General features: G+C 47.1%; 2 protein-coding genes across 3 annotated transcripts in view; one reads left to right on the forward strand and one right to left on the reverse strand.

Annotated features, from left to right (window-relative positions):
- roq (RING finger and CCCH-type zinc finger domain-containing protein roquin) overlaps nucleotides 1-4,838 on the reverse strand; it is a 163,309-nt gene extending 158,471 nt beyond the window's left edge. For both annotated transcript variants that reach the window (XR_014702778.1, XM_084586315.1), the window contains exon 1: nucleotides 4,204-4,838. The gene's annotated coding sequence lies outside the window, so the exon portion shown is untranslated. The remainder of the gene's footprint in view (nucleotides 1-4,203) is intronic.
- A 7,287-nt stretch (nucleotides 4,839-12,125) lies between these two features.
- On the forward strand, nucleotides 12,126-15,217 carry UbcE2M (NEDD8-conjugating enzyme UbcE2M). Its single transcript, XM_084586311.1, has one exon. The coding sequence runs from the start codon at nucleotides 12,245-12,247 to the stop codon at nucleotides 12,794-12,796; it is 552 nt and encodes a 183-aa protein (XP_084442437.1). The 5' UTR covers nucleotides 12,126-12,244; the 3' UTR covers nucleotides 12,797-15,217.
- The last annotated feature ends 216 nt before the right edge of the window (nucleotides 15,218-15,433 follow it).

Below are 15,433 nucleotides of genomic sequence, written 5' to 3' on the forward strand. Positions count from 1 at the left end.
GGTTCAATTGCATAACGGTTTTGCTAGAATCGCTGTAGAAAATTTTTACCGGTAACTTTTCGATCAATGCGTGCGCCCGTTTTTATGTAGTCCGATGCTGGAAACCATGAGCAGCGACCGCAATGACGACTAGTGGTCGAAAAAAAAGACGTACCGAAAACAAATATAACTTTCACTCGCCAGGCAGTAATCAGACATTGTTTGCGTAGAGTAACGTCCTTTTCAGTTTCACACTCAATGCTGTTACGGCACAATCACGCACGCCCTCGTCCACGAAAGTTTCAGTGGGCACTGTCATTGCTTCATTCATGAAATTGCAAACACTGTGGCGCCATCTAGTAGCAAAACCTGAAAGCATACCTCTCGTGGTTCGAAAGAAGGGGTGTTTTTTTTTTTTTAAGGGCGCACTGGAGAGAGCGCAAAACATAATAAATTATGGCAAGCACTCCTAGAAGAAAAAAGAACAATGTTCAGTTACGAAAATCAGCGGTATTTTGCTTGCATGTAGTCACGTGGGAGTCTACACAGAAAGTACTAGGGTTTCTCCGCTAGATAGCGCCTCTGTTGTTTTTATGCGATTTTCAATGGCAAATTAAAATTGTAAAGCCTCTTTTCTTTGATATTGTACTGCTCGATCAGTACTATATGAGGCAAGATCTTTTCCATCATAATCTCATGACACATTTTGGCCAGTGTTCTGTACCTTTAAGAGAGTCTGATTCGCTAATTAACTTTTAGTTGAAATTTTAAAAAAAGCATTTCTTTGTTACTTTCAAGTTACCTTACTGCTTGTGCACGACATTACTTCCCCTGCATCACTATTAAATTTTGTACAGACATTCTCTAGTGTTTGCAAAATAAAGCTATGCTATTTTTTACTGCATTTATGGTTGTGAATCACATATAAATTTGCAAAAGCATTGGAGTTCCACCAATAAAAAGAAACTTAAAGAGTAATATATTTTCAAACCTTCAAAACATATACAGATAGAACACTTTCTTCTCAATGTGCAGAGTGCATCACACTAAAAGAAATGACACTGCCCCCTGTTTTGTGATACTTATACTTCGATCAAACAGGTGCACAAAAACACCCTTATATTTCGAATGCATGACTTACAAAAATTCGACCGAACAAGATAGACAGTAATTAACACCAGATTTAAAAACAGCTCTTAAAAACTGAACAAAATGTGAAATGCTCAGCCACATGGCCCTAATAATAGAAAAAATGTTTCGTTCTGAGGCACATCCCCTTAAGCTAGTGTCCTAAGCTTTCTTAAACAAGTGTTTGAGTAAAAAGTGATCCTAAAATTGCGTTTTGACAATTAAGTATTTCAGCAAGTGACATTTATGTTTTACGCCACTACACGGGCTGAGCATACCTATTGCTACAGCACATGCACTGGTTGAAATCTGCCTCCTGCTAGCATAATCAAATGGTGCATGCCACGACCTTCGCTTGTTATCCATAATTTTAATGCAAAAACTGCTTCTCAGCCAAGTGTACAGCATACAGTATTACTAAGCAATCAACAAATGAAACAGGAATGGTACAGTATGGTACGGTATGTGGGATTTAATGTCCCTGAGCTGTGTATGGGCTATGAGAGAGGCGGCAATGCAGGACTCGCATTAATTTCAATCACCCGAAGTTCTTCAGATGCCTTAACGTGCCCTGACTTGGCACGGTACATGAGCATATTTGCTTTTCAGCTCCATCGAAATGCACCAACCACTGCTGAGATTTGACTCCACATCTTTGAGCCACTCACCAGCCAAATGCCCCTAAATTACCATGGCAGATTCAAGCAGGGTTGGCTAACTGAAGCAAGTTGCAATGATGGCTCAGGCTCAGACACCAATGAGGAAGAACTGAACAAAACTCACTGAAATTGAACTTAACATGTGATGGCCTTCAGACACTGCACAAACAGTTCTGCACCTTTCAAGTCCAACCTTTCCTACCATATAGAAAAACTCTGCAATAATGGAGTAATTACTCAGTGACATCCACTCAAGTGCAGCCATACGGCTACCAGAAACTTTGTAGTTAAAGAAAAATTGGTCTGGGGACCAATTTTTCTTTAACTACAAAGTTTCTGGTAGCTGTATGGCTGCGCTTGAGTGGATGTCAATAAGTAATTACTCCCTCATTACAAATCTACCCCACCTTGGGGGATTCCCCTAAACATTTGATCAAAAACTCTTGGTGTTTTCCCCCCATTTTGAGTTCAAGGTACTGTCAAAATGTTTGGTGTCTGCTGCACAACAAACAATTTTGCAAAATGCAAGTAGAACTATTCCTAAACAGCAAACCAAAATTGAAACTTGGTTCACAGCAAGGGGATGATGCTCCCGCTGACGCAGTGATGATACTACATACATTACTGCAGAAACACTCATATGCATGTCGTTGGATGGTTGAAATACTACTGGAAATGACGACATAATTAAAAAAAAGAAAAATGGCTCAAAGATCTAAATCAAGACTCAAAATTTGTAGATGGTATATGCAATGGGAAAGACCACGCAATTAATGTTTGTGATGTCACGAATGCCGTGTTGCGCACAAAACTCACCTGAACTGAGGCCGCAGAAGAGGCATCAACTTTGAAATCAATTTGCAATCGAATCGCCACATTTCCCCAAACTTGGTGCATCGTGTGGTTACCTGCTTTTGTTGCAAACATATCTGGCTTCCTTAACTATTGTTCGCGTTTCCCCCCGCTAAAATCTTATACAGTAGTCCCTTTGAGCAATTTCTAGTACCATAACAAATGAATAGATAAGTGATGAGAACAGGCAGGGAAAACCCATACCAAAAGTTTCATCTGCATACTTCAATATTAAAAAAAATCAAACTGCCATTTAACTGTTCTAGTATAAACTTAGCTTTAAAACAAGCATACTTCGACTACAGCACCTCTCTCACTGCCTTGCAAGCTTTGCTTAGGTCAAGGCCACTATATGCCAATGGTGGAAATCACTTTTCTGTGCAGCAGCCCATCTGAGAGAAAGGGTATGGCCGATATCACCCTCAGCACATAGCCACACACCGAGGATGGATCATAGTTTCTTAGCCACCTCATTTTCATGCGAAAGCATAGAAATGGAAGCGTAGGGGGCAGCCTGGAAATGCAACCACTTTCATTCTATTCATAATTGCATAATCTGCCTTGTTCCCTTTTCAAGAGCCAGGGTAATGCATTTTTCATGTCCTTAATGCCAAAGGCGCACTAGATGCCACATTTTGTACAACACACACAAACTATCTTATGCTACAGTGCATCAGCAACAGCAAAATGCTAGTGTGACTATCAAGTTGCATGAAAATGGCATGATACCAGGCATGCACTGAAATGAAGCTGTGGCAAGTGAATAACAAAGCAGTTGGATTTCTTTCACCAGTGATATCCCTGGACCACAACAGACAATAGCCACAACTTCAGTCAATAGAGGATGCACTTCTAGTAAGTGTACATACACACTTAAAATACCCACAGGGTCTCCAGGAGACAAAGAACTATAATTTACTCTGACAAAGCTCGACATTAGCACAGTGACACTTTGAACTCCTGGGGAAGAGCAAGCGAAAGGGCAGAGGGTGGTGACAAGAAAGGCCATTTACCTACGGCTATGTCATAAAAGAAAACGTTGCGATTATCTCAGTGCAGCTAAAAGCTACACTCACGTGACCTCGAACTCTCATCTGACGCCGTATCGCAAAGCAAACGACACGCGCGCGTCTACTGCGCGCTCACAGTGGCACTAAACTACCGCCAAAGGAGAGAATAAGGGACGAACTACGTTCGTGCACTGTCTCTGGGTTTAGCAGTACTGCAATAACCGGCCAATTTTTAACCACGCACACACAGACACAGTCGGATAAGGTTTCTGCGCCGATCTGTAGTGGTGGAAACGATTAGTTCAGCTAGCACAGACGCTCCTTTCTGCCGCCGGGAAAGCGGCCGAAGCTCGTTTCTCTCCCATCCATTGCCGTGAAACTAAGATACGAGCCGCTGTCTGCTGTTAGTATTCGGGGGCGCTTTACACATGTGGCGGGGAGAAAGCCGTCGCGAGCGAAGCAATGGGCTGCTGCGGCAACTGCTTCACTCGCGCGGTCCTTCCTGCGCTTCGATGCAAGGACGGCGATCTCGCCAAAGCGTAAGAAAGCACAATGCGATCGCATGGTAAACTTACCGTGCTGAGAACGAGAGGACCTCGCTTGGCAGGCCGCTGACGGCTAGAACGCTGCGGTGGACGGGAACTCGGCTGCCACGGCCCGAGGCTGCCCAGTGGTGCGGCGCTCGAGCGGCATAGCGCGTGTGTCGGACAGGGGCTACGCGGGCAGCCAGAAGAGAGACTTGAGCCGCACTATGAGGTGGAAGCGCTTGCCTTTCATCGTCCAAGCAGCCAACACATTACGGACGGCAGCGTCGGAACCCGCGTCCCAAACCACCTCGTCCGCGGCGCCTCCGAGTGGATCGCCGCTGTCCTCCGGGATCTCGCGAAGCACAAGGTTCGCGCAGTGTGATGCGAGGCTCGCGCGAATCTCTAGCTCTGTCGAGAAGACGATGCGGTCACTGCGAATGCTTCTAAAAGAGCTTGCTGAGCCTGCTACAAACGACGACGACTAGCACAACAGCCACAACAGCGGCCAAACAAGCCAGAGATACGCAACCAACACAGCTGCAACACAACTGGAATTCCCGCAGGCTGCGGCGGCCAGCTCAGTTATTACATTCCTCTTTCCGGCGGCAAACACGGCTCCTCAGTTTGTAGTTTTTGTCGGTGCCACATGGAGCGCTACCGCAGCCAACGTGCGGAGGCGACCTGTTCATCGAAGGAGGACTAGATAGACTCCTTAAACGTGGAGCCGCATATTTAACAAGAATGATCAGGGCGTCGGCGGGCGTAAATATTGAAGAAACGGAAGAGGAAGACATCGTGTTACCCAACACGAAACAACATTCCATTCTCATCGCTACAACAAGTGGGGAAAGGAAAATTAAATACGCGAGCATAAACCGAATTAAGCTAGGGGAAGAAGAAGAGGTGGCAGTCTTCGCCTACGTGGGCACTCCGGACGGGTGCGGCAAGGGAGTGGTGCACGGGGTGGATAGGATTTTCACCCAAGAGGACATCATGCAAATGCTAAGGCACAAGGCAAACCCGGAGGCTATCGGGGTAAGAAGACTCGGGAAGGATTCCACGACTATATTAATACTCTTCAAGGAGGAGAAAGTACCGAGGACCGTCATCCTTGGGGGAGCCCCGCACAGATGCTACCTGTATAAGAAGAAATATGAAGTATGCAAGGCATGCGGAAGACTAGGCCATAGAATCGACGTATGTCCAAACCCGACAAACATCAAGTGCCGTGGTTGCGGACAGGAAAATCCACCAGAGGACCACACCTGCAAGCTGAAGTGCCAACTCTGCGGGAAAGAGCACATGCTGGGGGACAGCAAATGCAAGCTGATCCATCGTACACCGTACGAAATCAAAAAGAGAATCTGGGAAAAGAAGATGAAGAAAGAAGCGGAATCGGAGGGAGCAACCAACCAAATCGCAAAAACCCAAGAACACCAAAGCCGCCCTAGAGCCAGACAAGAAGGGGAGAAGGAAGGGTACAAGCCCAGGACGAGCTCTTTCCCTAGACTAGGAGAGGAGCAGCGGACAGCCTCCAGGGGACGAAGCTCTTCCAGGCGGAGGAGCCAATCCAGGGGACTGTCAAGCTCGAGAGCCACGACCCCCAGTCGAGACCGAGACGAACCAACAACCGAGAATGGTGAGAGCAAAGGCGTGAGCTTCGCAGGCAAGGTTACCCAGGGCCGAAATATTAAGAAGGACAAAAAAGACGAGGAAATAGAAAAATTAACAAGCATTATTAAGAGCATGAATGCAACGATCCTTAGTTTAAAGGAGGAAATACAAAATTTAAAAACAGAGCGCAATACAGTGGCGACTAAATCTCAAACAAAAGCAGGCGGATCTGAAATAGGGGCGCCCAACAAAATCGAAGGCCAACATCTTACAGCTCAAGTCGACAACAAGGGAGCGGAGAATAATATGCTGGTCGAGGATACCTCTCCACCCCCATCTAAACGCAAAGTTAGGGAGGATAACAGCTCAGACCTAACAGTGGATGAAAAGCTAGAGAAAGTAAATGCGAAACTGGACAGAAGTCTTAAGAATTTCGCTAAGGAAAGAGACAGTAAGCTTGAGGACTTAGCCAAGCAGATTCAACATATGCAGATACAGATGCAAAATCACTTTCACCTCATGACGGAGGCGCTCCAGCAATTAAAGGGGGAAACCGCCAACCTAAATGCGAGAGTGACTATACTTGAGGAGAACAAAACAAAGTTGAATAATGGACAGACCGCCCAATAACATCCAAATTTGGCAGTGGAACTGTCGCGGGTATCGACGCAAGCGACCGGTATTGCAGAGCACGCTGTCGATCCGCGAATCAGCCCCCCTTGCTATAGCATTGCAGGAGACCGGCGGCCCGGCCAAATTGCAAGGGTATCGCGCCTTCCACAGTGGGAAAGGGGACAAATCGAGAGTTACAACACTGGTGCAGAGAAACATAGCAACAATCCAACACGAATTAGAAGACAACGTCATAGAACACGTCTTTGTAGAAATTCTAACAGGAAAAAAGGAGGAATCAAACACTTTCCTACTCAATATCTACAGCCCACCGAGACAACGGAAGGTCCGCTTCAGGGCGATAATGAACAAGGCACTTAAGATAGCAGGGAACCAGCCGCTAATTATAGCGGGGGACTTTAACGCCCATCATCCGGAGTGGGGGTACACTAAGGAAGACGCAAAGGGGAGACAGTTGTGGGAGGACACGCATAACCTGGGGATAACATTGCTGACTGACCCATTACACCCCACGCGGGCGGGGAACAGCGTTACAGCCGATACCTCACCGGACCTGACCCTGATTAAAAACGTAGAAACAACGCAATGGCTAAATACGGAACTCAACCTGGGGAGCGACCACTCAATAGTGGAAACCACGGTTGAAATCAGGAGTAAAGTCAAAAGAAAAAAGTGCTTCCGGACGAAAATCACAGACTGGGACCGATTTAGAGAGATTAGAGGGAACAGAGATCTAACAGAGATAGGAAATATAGAGGACTGGTGCGAAGCGGTAAAGAAAGACACCAGGAAAACAACTAAGACGCTAGAAGGGGAAAAAGCTCCGGAAATAGCGGATGCCCGACTCCTACACATGTGGGAGGCCAAACAGGGCATGGAACGTCGACTTAAAAGGCAAGGCAGAAACAACAAAAATCTCAGAAGAAGACTGGCGCGTCATAACAAAGAAATAGAAGATTACGCCTTTAAACTATGTGAACAAAATTGGACTAACAAATGTGGCGACATGGAAAGGAATATGAACCTCCCGCAGACGTGGAATATCCTAAGACATTTAATAGACCCTGAAACGTCCAAAACACAAGCACGAGTCAAAATGGCTAAGGTTAGACACGCATGCGAAGAGCAGGACGATGACATATTCATGAAGAAACTCGTCGAGACATACATAGGGGACACCGAAATTAGAGAGCTACCCGACTACCAGGGAATTCCAAATGAGAAGTTAGATGCGCCCATCACGAGAGCTGAAGTAAGGGCGGAGATAGCGAAACTCAAAACCAAGTCAGCTCCAGGGCCAGATGGAGTCACGAATAAGATGCTCAGGAATTTAGATGACAACTCGATAGAGGCCCTTACCAGCTACATGCAGAAATGCTGGGAAAAAGGGGAGATCCCACCGCTGTGGAAAGAGGCTACCGTGATCCTGATCCCAAAACCCGGGAAGCAACCGAAACTGGAAAATCTCCGGCCTATATCGCTCACGTCATGTGTAGGAAAGTTAATGGAACACATCATTCAGACCAGAATTTCAAATTATATGGAGGAAAAAGAGAAATGGCCAGACGAGATGTATGGCTTCAGGCCCCATCTGAGCACACAGGACGTCATGCTGCGGCTGCAGCAAGACATAATTAATTCCAGAACCAAAGATGCGAAAGTCATTATGGGACTGGACCTAAAAAGGGCCTTCGACAACGTCAAGCACGAAGCCATCTTGGAAGGGCTCCAGCAGGCAGGAATAGGGCTAAAAACTTATCGCTATGTCAGAAATTTCTTAACGGACCGCACGGCGGTTATAACTTTCCAGGAAATACAATCTGGGGTGATCAGGCTAGGCAACAGGGGGACACCTCAGGGATCGGTACTGTCACCCACCCTTTTCAACATGGCCATGAGAGGGCTCCCGAAGGAATTGCGGAAAATTGGGAATTACAACTTAAATTACAGCCTGTACGCGGACGACATCAATCTCTGGATCAACAGAGGGAGCGACGCAGAGATCAATGAAACGCTGCAGGCGGCAGCAGATGTCATCTCTAAGTACGCGGCGGACAGAGGACTTAAATGTGCGCCTGAAAAATCAGAAATCTTCGTGTATAATGACAAGGCACTCAGGAATAAACCTCCCTCTGACCCACAGGTGTACGTGGAAGGAAGGGAGATACCAAAAGTAGAGACAATACGAATATTGGGACTCCACTTACAAACACACGGAAGGAACACGATCACCATTAAAAAGTTAGAAAACCACGCGACCCAGACATTAAACCTCATCAGGAGGGTCTCACGTAACGGAGGCGGCCTCAAGGAAAAAAACCTCCTGAGATTGGTACAAGCCTTCATCATTAGCAGAGTGGGCTACGCCACGCCATATCTGAACCTAAAGGCAGATGAGAGGAGAAAGATAGACGCGCTCATCAGAAAATGCGTTAAAAAGGCCCTAGTCCTCCCAACATGTACATCGACGGAGCAGCTACTGGCCCTAGGACTGCACAATACGATTTCAGAAATCACGGAAGCGGTTAAAACCTCGCAACTTGAAAGACTCAGCACGACGCGAGTGGGAAGAGCTACGCTAAGTAACCTTGGAATAGCCACAGACAGGGGGCAAAAGGAAAGGGTTGACATTGACAGGAAAATCAGGGCGCACCTAAGAATCCCTCCCCTACCCAAAAACATGCACCCTGAGTTTAATAGGGAAAGGCGACAGAAAAGGGCGGAAGCGATAGAAACAATATATCGGAGCAAACCCCCAAATGAAGTTGCCTACGTAGATGCGGCAGGAAACAGACGCAGTCGATACATGACCATAGCGGCGGTAGATGGGGGAGGCACCCTCATCACGGCGGCTACCATACTAGGGAAAGAAACCGAGATAGCGGAGGAAGCTGCGATAGCGATCGCTTGCGTTGGCACCAAAGCTAGATATATTATTAGCGACAGTAAAACTGCAATCCAAAATTTCAGTAGGGGGAGGGTAAACCCCCTCACCACCAAAATTTTAACGCAAGGAGTGATTGATAGGACGATCAACATCATCTGGACCCCGGCGCACGAATCTGTCAGCGGTAACGAGGCGGCCCACAGTGCAGCTCGAGATCTCTACCTCCGAGCTGTACAGGATGGCTCGGCTCAGGCAGAACATAATAGAGAAGGGCGATTAATCTCGTATCAAGACATTACAGAACACTACAGGCAATGCCGGAGGCGTTTCCCCCCACCAAACAAGGCGTTAAATAGAGGTCAGGCAATGGCGTGGAGACGCCTGCAGACTGGAGTATACCCAAACCCAGTACTAAATAAACATATCCGATCGGACTGCGAGGACGATAAATGTAAAAGGTGTGGGGCGAGAGGAACCCTCGACCATATAATTTGGGAGTGCGCTTACTCCCCAGGCAGGGCGCGAAACATTAGCAGTAGGGAAGCCTGGGAAACCTTATTGCGAAGCTCAGACCCTGAGCTCCAACTCACCGCCGTCCAACTGGCAGCAGAGGCCGCCGGCGAAACCAAACCGGCCAGCATCTAATGCGACCATCCCGTGCGGCTGGGCCGCTAAGTCCCCTCCCCCTTACAGGGGGGTGAGACAGAGCGGCCCAGGCGGTGTGGTCCTTCTCTGTTGGACAATAAAAGTTTTCAACAACAACAACAACAACCGCCGCCTCCTACGGCAGCGCGTGTCCGCGAAAATATCACGTGATTCCTCAGTAGGGACGGCGCGCCGCGCCAGGTGGGCCACAACTTAATGAAATAAAACAGCGCAACGAACGGGACGAAACACGAAGAAAGGGAGAGCGCCTGTGTCTTTGTCTCCCTTTCTTCGTGTTTCGTCCCGTTCGTTGCGCTGTTTTATTTCATTATGCAGTACCAACTAGCCCGGCATCTTGCACTTCTGAGCGCCACAACTTCCCCTCATTTCGGCGCGCGCCGTTGCTGCCGCTATAGTATGGATAACTACAGTCCGGCTGTGTTTCGCTTGATAGCTGCTGCTGAGCAAAATCACTTGGCATTATAGGCATATATATTAGCTTTCTGTGGTCATGCATAAATGCTACGAGCGTGTGCCGCCAGCTTAGAGGCCTGTCCTGGGCTCGCTGGCACCCGAGAACATATGCGTTTGCGAGAACCGGCATCTCGCGCTCGTAGTTTTTTTTTTTTTCTTTTTACGCGAGCTTGCCATAAGGCATATTATAGAAACTCATGTAAATTGTTTTCCGTGAGGAACCGGAGCAGGCTCCCGCTCTTAGCGTTGTCGGTGAGTTCGTAGCTATACTGTTCCCATAAACCATTTATGATATTGATGTTTTCCAGAGCTGCAGTTATTTTATTCTTGAACTAGCTGAGAAAGCAGCTGTACTGGTAGGTGCGGCTGCAGTGCTATTTGCTTAGCCATTTTTTTCCTGCACAGCCGCAAAACTGAATTCTGCTCGTCCTATATGCAACAACGTTGACGCCACGCCGTTTTCCGCCTATTTAAAACAAAATGTGCACCATGCATACACCTCCTATTTTGTAATCAGGAGGGTTCACTAGACTGTTAGTCGTTAACGAAATTTACAAAAAAAAAATATAAATAACGATAACCAGACTGGATTTTGTGCGCTAAAGATGTGATTTTTTTTATGCCAGCGCGGGAAAGTTCCTGCACTTTAAATATACCTTCCGTGATTTTGGTTTAGCATTGATGACTTTCCGTTGTGCATGCTGTTCTGCAAGGTCGGAGGTGAATTAAATTCCCATGGCCTCATGATTTTCTGGATAAGCAGCCTGAAGCGCCATTCTGTGAGGCTCAGCTTGTGTCCTTGGTGCAATTGGTGCCCCACGAAAATTAAATGCTGTTTGCCACGTAATAAAATTTCCGGCTCGTATTCTGGCACCACGCAAAAAGAAAAAAAAAAAAAGAACTGAGAGCACTGCAGAATCTACCGAGGAGAAATGCGAAAGCCTGAGTTTGCTGCTGCAGCACACATGCAGTACCATCGCGCCCCTTGTCGAACACAACCAGCGTTCCGTTGAACGCATCAAATTTCGCCGGCGTTCTATAATTGCTTTACAGGGAAGTTCTATAATTGCTTGTCCCCGTTCTATCCCTGCGCTATTTATTATTTTTTTTTTAGACTTTTTACCAACAAGCCCAAACTGCCACCTTAATAGGAAGGGAAAGGCGCAGTATCTGTCGTACGGGGAATCGCGCTGACGCATTTCGTGGACAGCACAGGCTTACGTAATTCTCAAGTGCAGATTCTACGGTGTTCTCGGAAAGCATGGAGACAGGAATTTTATTTTTCTGATAATATCTTCAGGATGATCGTGACACATCAGCGCACAACTCTCGCGCACTGGATTTCTTCAGTGAACTATAGAAAGGCTTTCGCCTGAATAGCCAAAAACACATTGCGAAGGCGTACATGCATACACGAGGGATAAACACAACAGTAAAAGCAGCACAACACGCGACCGACGATAGCGTGGGGTGGGGTGCCTCAACACCCGCGCGCGCATCGAGGCAGCCTAGGTGGGGGTAAGTCGTGGCGCCACGGAGGGCAGCGGCGCTCGGGTGAACTAAACAAGCCACAACAAATCGGCGGCTATGAGCAGCGGAGACCCACGTCCTATGCAATTTTCTTTCGACAGCAGCGCTTTGGGTGCAGCGGTAGTTCACAAAACTACAATCTACAGAGAGGGCGTAAGGGCTGGAACATAACAAACGGTCGATTTAGCTGCCGCGCGCGGTAGTATGGGGAAGCTTATAAATAGGCGCTAGGCGTAGGGATATCGTTGTGTGCGTGGTCTTGTGTCTGCCTCCCTGTTTTGTGCAGCGGATCCGGCCAGCCTCGCGATGATCAAGCTCTTCTCGCTCAAGCAGCAGCAGAAGGATGGCGAGGCGATGGGCAACAAGCCCACGAGCCAGAAACGCGCTTCAGCTGCTCAGCTGCGCATTACGAAGGACATCAACGAGTTGAATCTGCCCAAGACCTGTCAGATGGAGTTCCCAGATCCGGACGACCTGCTGAACTTCAAGCTGGTCATCTGCCCTGATGAGGGATTCTACCGGAACGGACGCTTCGTTTTCAGCTTTCGTGTGAGTCCAAACTACCCGCACGAACCGCCCAAGGTCAAGTGTGACACCATGGTTTACCATCCGAACATAGACCTAGACGGCAACGTCTGTCTGAACATCCTGCGCGAAGACTGGAAGCCCGTGCTGACGGTCAACTCGATCGTTTACGGCCTACAGTATCTCTTCCTCGAACCTAACCCCGAGGACCCACTAAATAAAGACGCAGCCGAGGTTCTACAAAGCAATCGAAGATTGTTTGAACAAAATGTCAAGAAGGCCATGCTCGGGGGCTACGTCGGCGCAACGTACTTTGAACGATGCCTCAAGTAGCCCTACCCTTTCTGCTGACTTCTCTTTCAAGGGTCTGCGGCGAAGAAGGGAATAAAGTGTGTGATGCTGCTGCTGCCGCTGCTACTGGTGCTGACGTCGCTGCCCTCGCCACAACCGCTGTGCCGTTGGGTGCTTCGTAGTACACCGCATGTGTCGCCTATGACAGTTAGTCCGATTGGTCCTGCTTCTTATTCAGCTTATTTCTGGCGCTCCTCACGCCCTAAAGCGCACAGTCTTGTTTCTACTTCGGTTTTGCTTGTGTAATGTTGCTGAAGAATGAATGCTGTATACACGCTTAATGTAGCCCTCATTTCCTACTTTGGTTGAGGTGCATGTCACGCATCGGTGGCTGTAGTACAGCTCAGACCGCACAAATTCTGTCCTGGTTCAGAGTGTGCATGCCTATTCTACTGCGGACTTAATTGATCCCGTCATTTGAAAAATGTCTGTGACTTGACTTGCGATATTGGTGACCTATGTGAGCTGACCTGAATGTTAATTTGCGAGTGGAACTCTTACATTGCCTCAAAAAAAAAACAAAAAAGACATGCATGCCAAGAGATTTGATTGCCTGTTGTTAGACAATAGCAACTATGCTGTATTTTCATGCTTTCTTTCCCTAAAGATGTATTTGAGTGTACACCTGGGCGTTTGACGTGATGCCTTCACACTCATGGTATTGCTTTGTTTCAAGTACTGTGTGTCCCCAAATGTCCTGTAATTTAAATGTATCCTAGACCTTGCAGTATGCTGGAAGCCTAACTTAATTCACAACACTTGTATTTTCAGAAAAAAATATGGTTGTTGGTATTTTTTAGAACACTGTGCTTATTTTTGGACTTTTGTGACAAAACGGCACGTAGCAAAGGGGCAAGACATAAGTGCTGTCCTATCCCTTTGCTACGCACTGTTTTGTCACAAATGAATAACCAACTTGCCCAAGCTGCTGTCCTGGTTATTTTTGGACATGGGCTCATTGTCAATTAAGAGGTGAAACTAGCCACAGTCGTTGCTATGTGCATTTTCTTTTAAAATTCATGGGAGCTATAAACAAAGTTTTCAACACACTTGTTTGAAAGCAGGGCTGGCTTTGGTCATGGTAACATTTATTTCCAGCCATGTCTTATAGTGCAGAAAACCTATTCTAGTTTCTCTGGCTGGGCTTTTTTTTTTTTTTTTTTTTTTTTTTTTTTTTTTTTCCCAGGGTGTCAAGGAGTCAGCTTTGCTGCGAGTGCAGCACCCGTAACAGCAGCAGTAGTTTCTCTAGTTACCTGTGCAGACCAGGCAAATCTAGTGCAACTCGCACTGACCTTGCTTCCCATACTGGGTACGCATGCGCTGTTAAGCGTGCAAAGTACGAGGGATGCTATGGACAAGCCAAATGAGTCTGTGTACAGTGTGGTTGGTGCATGAGGTTGCTTTGGCTCACTGAAAGTGAACCGCCATTCTGTTTTAAACAGCGAGGGCAAAGTGATGTCGTGAGCCATCCCATGTGTTGATAAAACAGCAGTGGTGCGCTTCTGTCTTGCAGTGTGTGGTAGTGTTTGCTGTGGTGTGTACAGCCCTTTTCAAAAGTACATGAGCCACTTAGCGCACAAGTGTAGTCGTCTGGAGGGCATTTTGTGGTGCCCCCATTACTGTGAGAAGTGAGGTGGACTCGCGCATCTTCCGAAACACTAGGGGTGCCACAGAAACCCAGAGGCTCTTGTGACTTTTGAAAATGACTGAGTGTTTGTCAGCCATTGCCTTTCAGTTCATCTTGTACAGACTGGTCCACTGTGAGCTGTTTGGTCCGTGTTCCGAGCAGAACGGGTAGATGGCATCCATGGGAATTTAATGCAGTGTATGCAGCCAGAAAAACTGGCTGCTATATGCTACTGGGAGTGGCTGCATTGGAAATAGAGTTTCACTGCTTCAAAATTCATCCTTTCTTTTCTTACCGAACTGGTGAATGCTTGGCAAACGAATAAAGTTAAACTGCAAGGTGGTTCTGCTCAAAACACGAGCCTTGCATCCATGTTCTTCTGTTATAGTGGGCATGCGTGCTTTGTTTGGTAGGTGTGGCCTTTTGCTGCAGAGCATGAGTTGGCAGGTTCAACTCACAGCTGCGGCAGCCATGTCTTATCCGTGCACTGAAAGTTCGGTGCACATTAGAGTAGCCCCAAGCCGGATTCAGAACACTCCTCTATGGAATGCCTTATTTTGCTGGTACGGTATGAATTTTTTTTTCGGCCATGCTGGGCCACATTGTACATTGGTGCCTCAGCACTGTTGTGGTAAGTGCAAAGCATATCTTTTCTAAATTACATCTTAATTAAAAGAGCCCCTTCCCTTTTGTTTTCTTCATTGTTTTGACATCTGCACTTGGCAAGTGTCCTTGTTTAATCCTGGGTTGAGTGAATAAAAACACTGGTTGCAATTGCCAGAGCCTCTTACACATTCTTGTCTGCAAGCATGTGCCCCTGTTTTGTTTTTTTTCTGTGCACTCATTTTAATGTGCCAGATTTGGCTGGAGCTGAAATGCAAGCATGTAGCTGTCTCCTGCATTCTGAACAATTACAGAAAATTGAATCGGCCCTAGCCCAATCGAACTATTTTCTGTTCGCATGCTTCGAGACATGGTAGTGTCAATTGCTC

The sequence above is a fragment of the Amblyomma maculatum genome, unplaced genomic scaffold (assembly GCF_055883805.1).
Source record: "Amblyomma maculatum isolate TAMU_Amacu unplaced genomic scaffold, ASM5588380v1 scaffold_18, whole genome shotgun sequence".
NCBI lineage: Eukaryota > Metazoa > Arthropoda > Arachnida > Ixodida > Ixodidae > Amblyomma > Amblyomma maculatum.

Coding starts and splice junctions, on each gene's coding strand:
- UbcE2M (XM_084586311.1), top strand. CDS start 12,245: ATGATCAAGCTCTTCTCGCTCAAGCAGCAGCAGAAGGATGGCGAGGCG.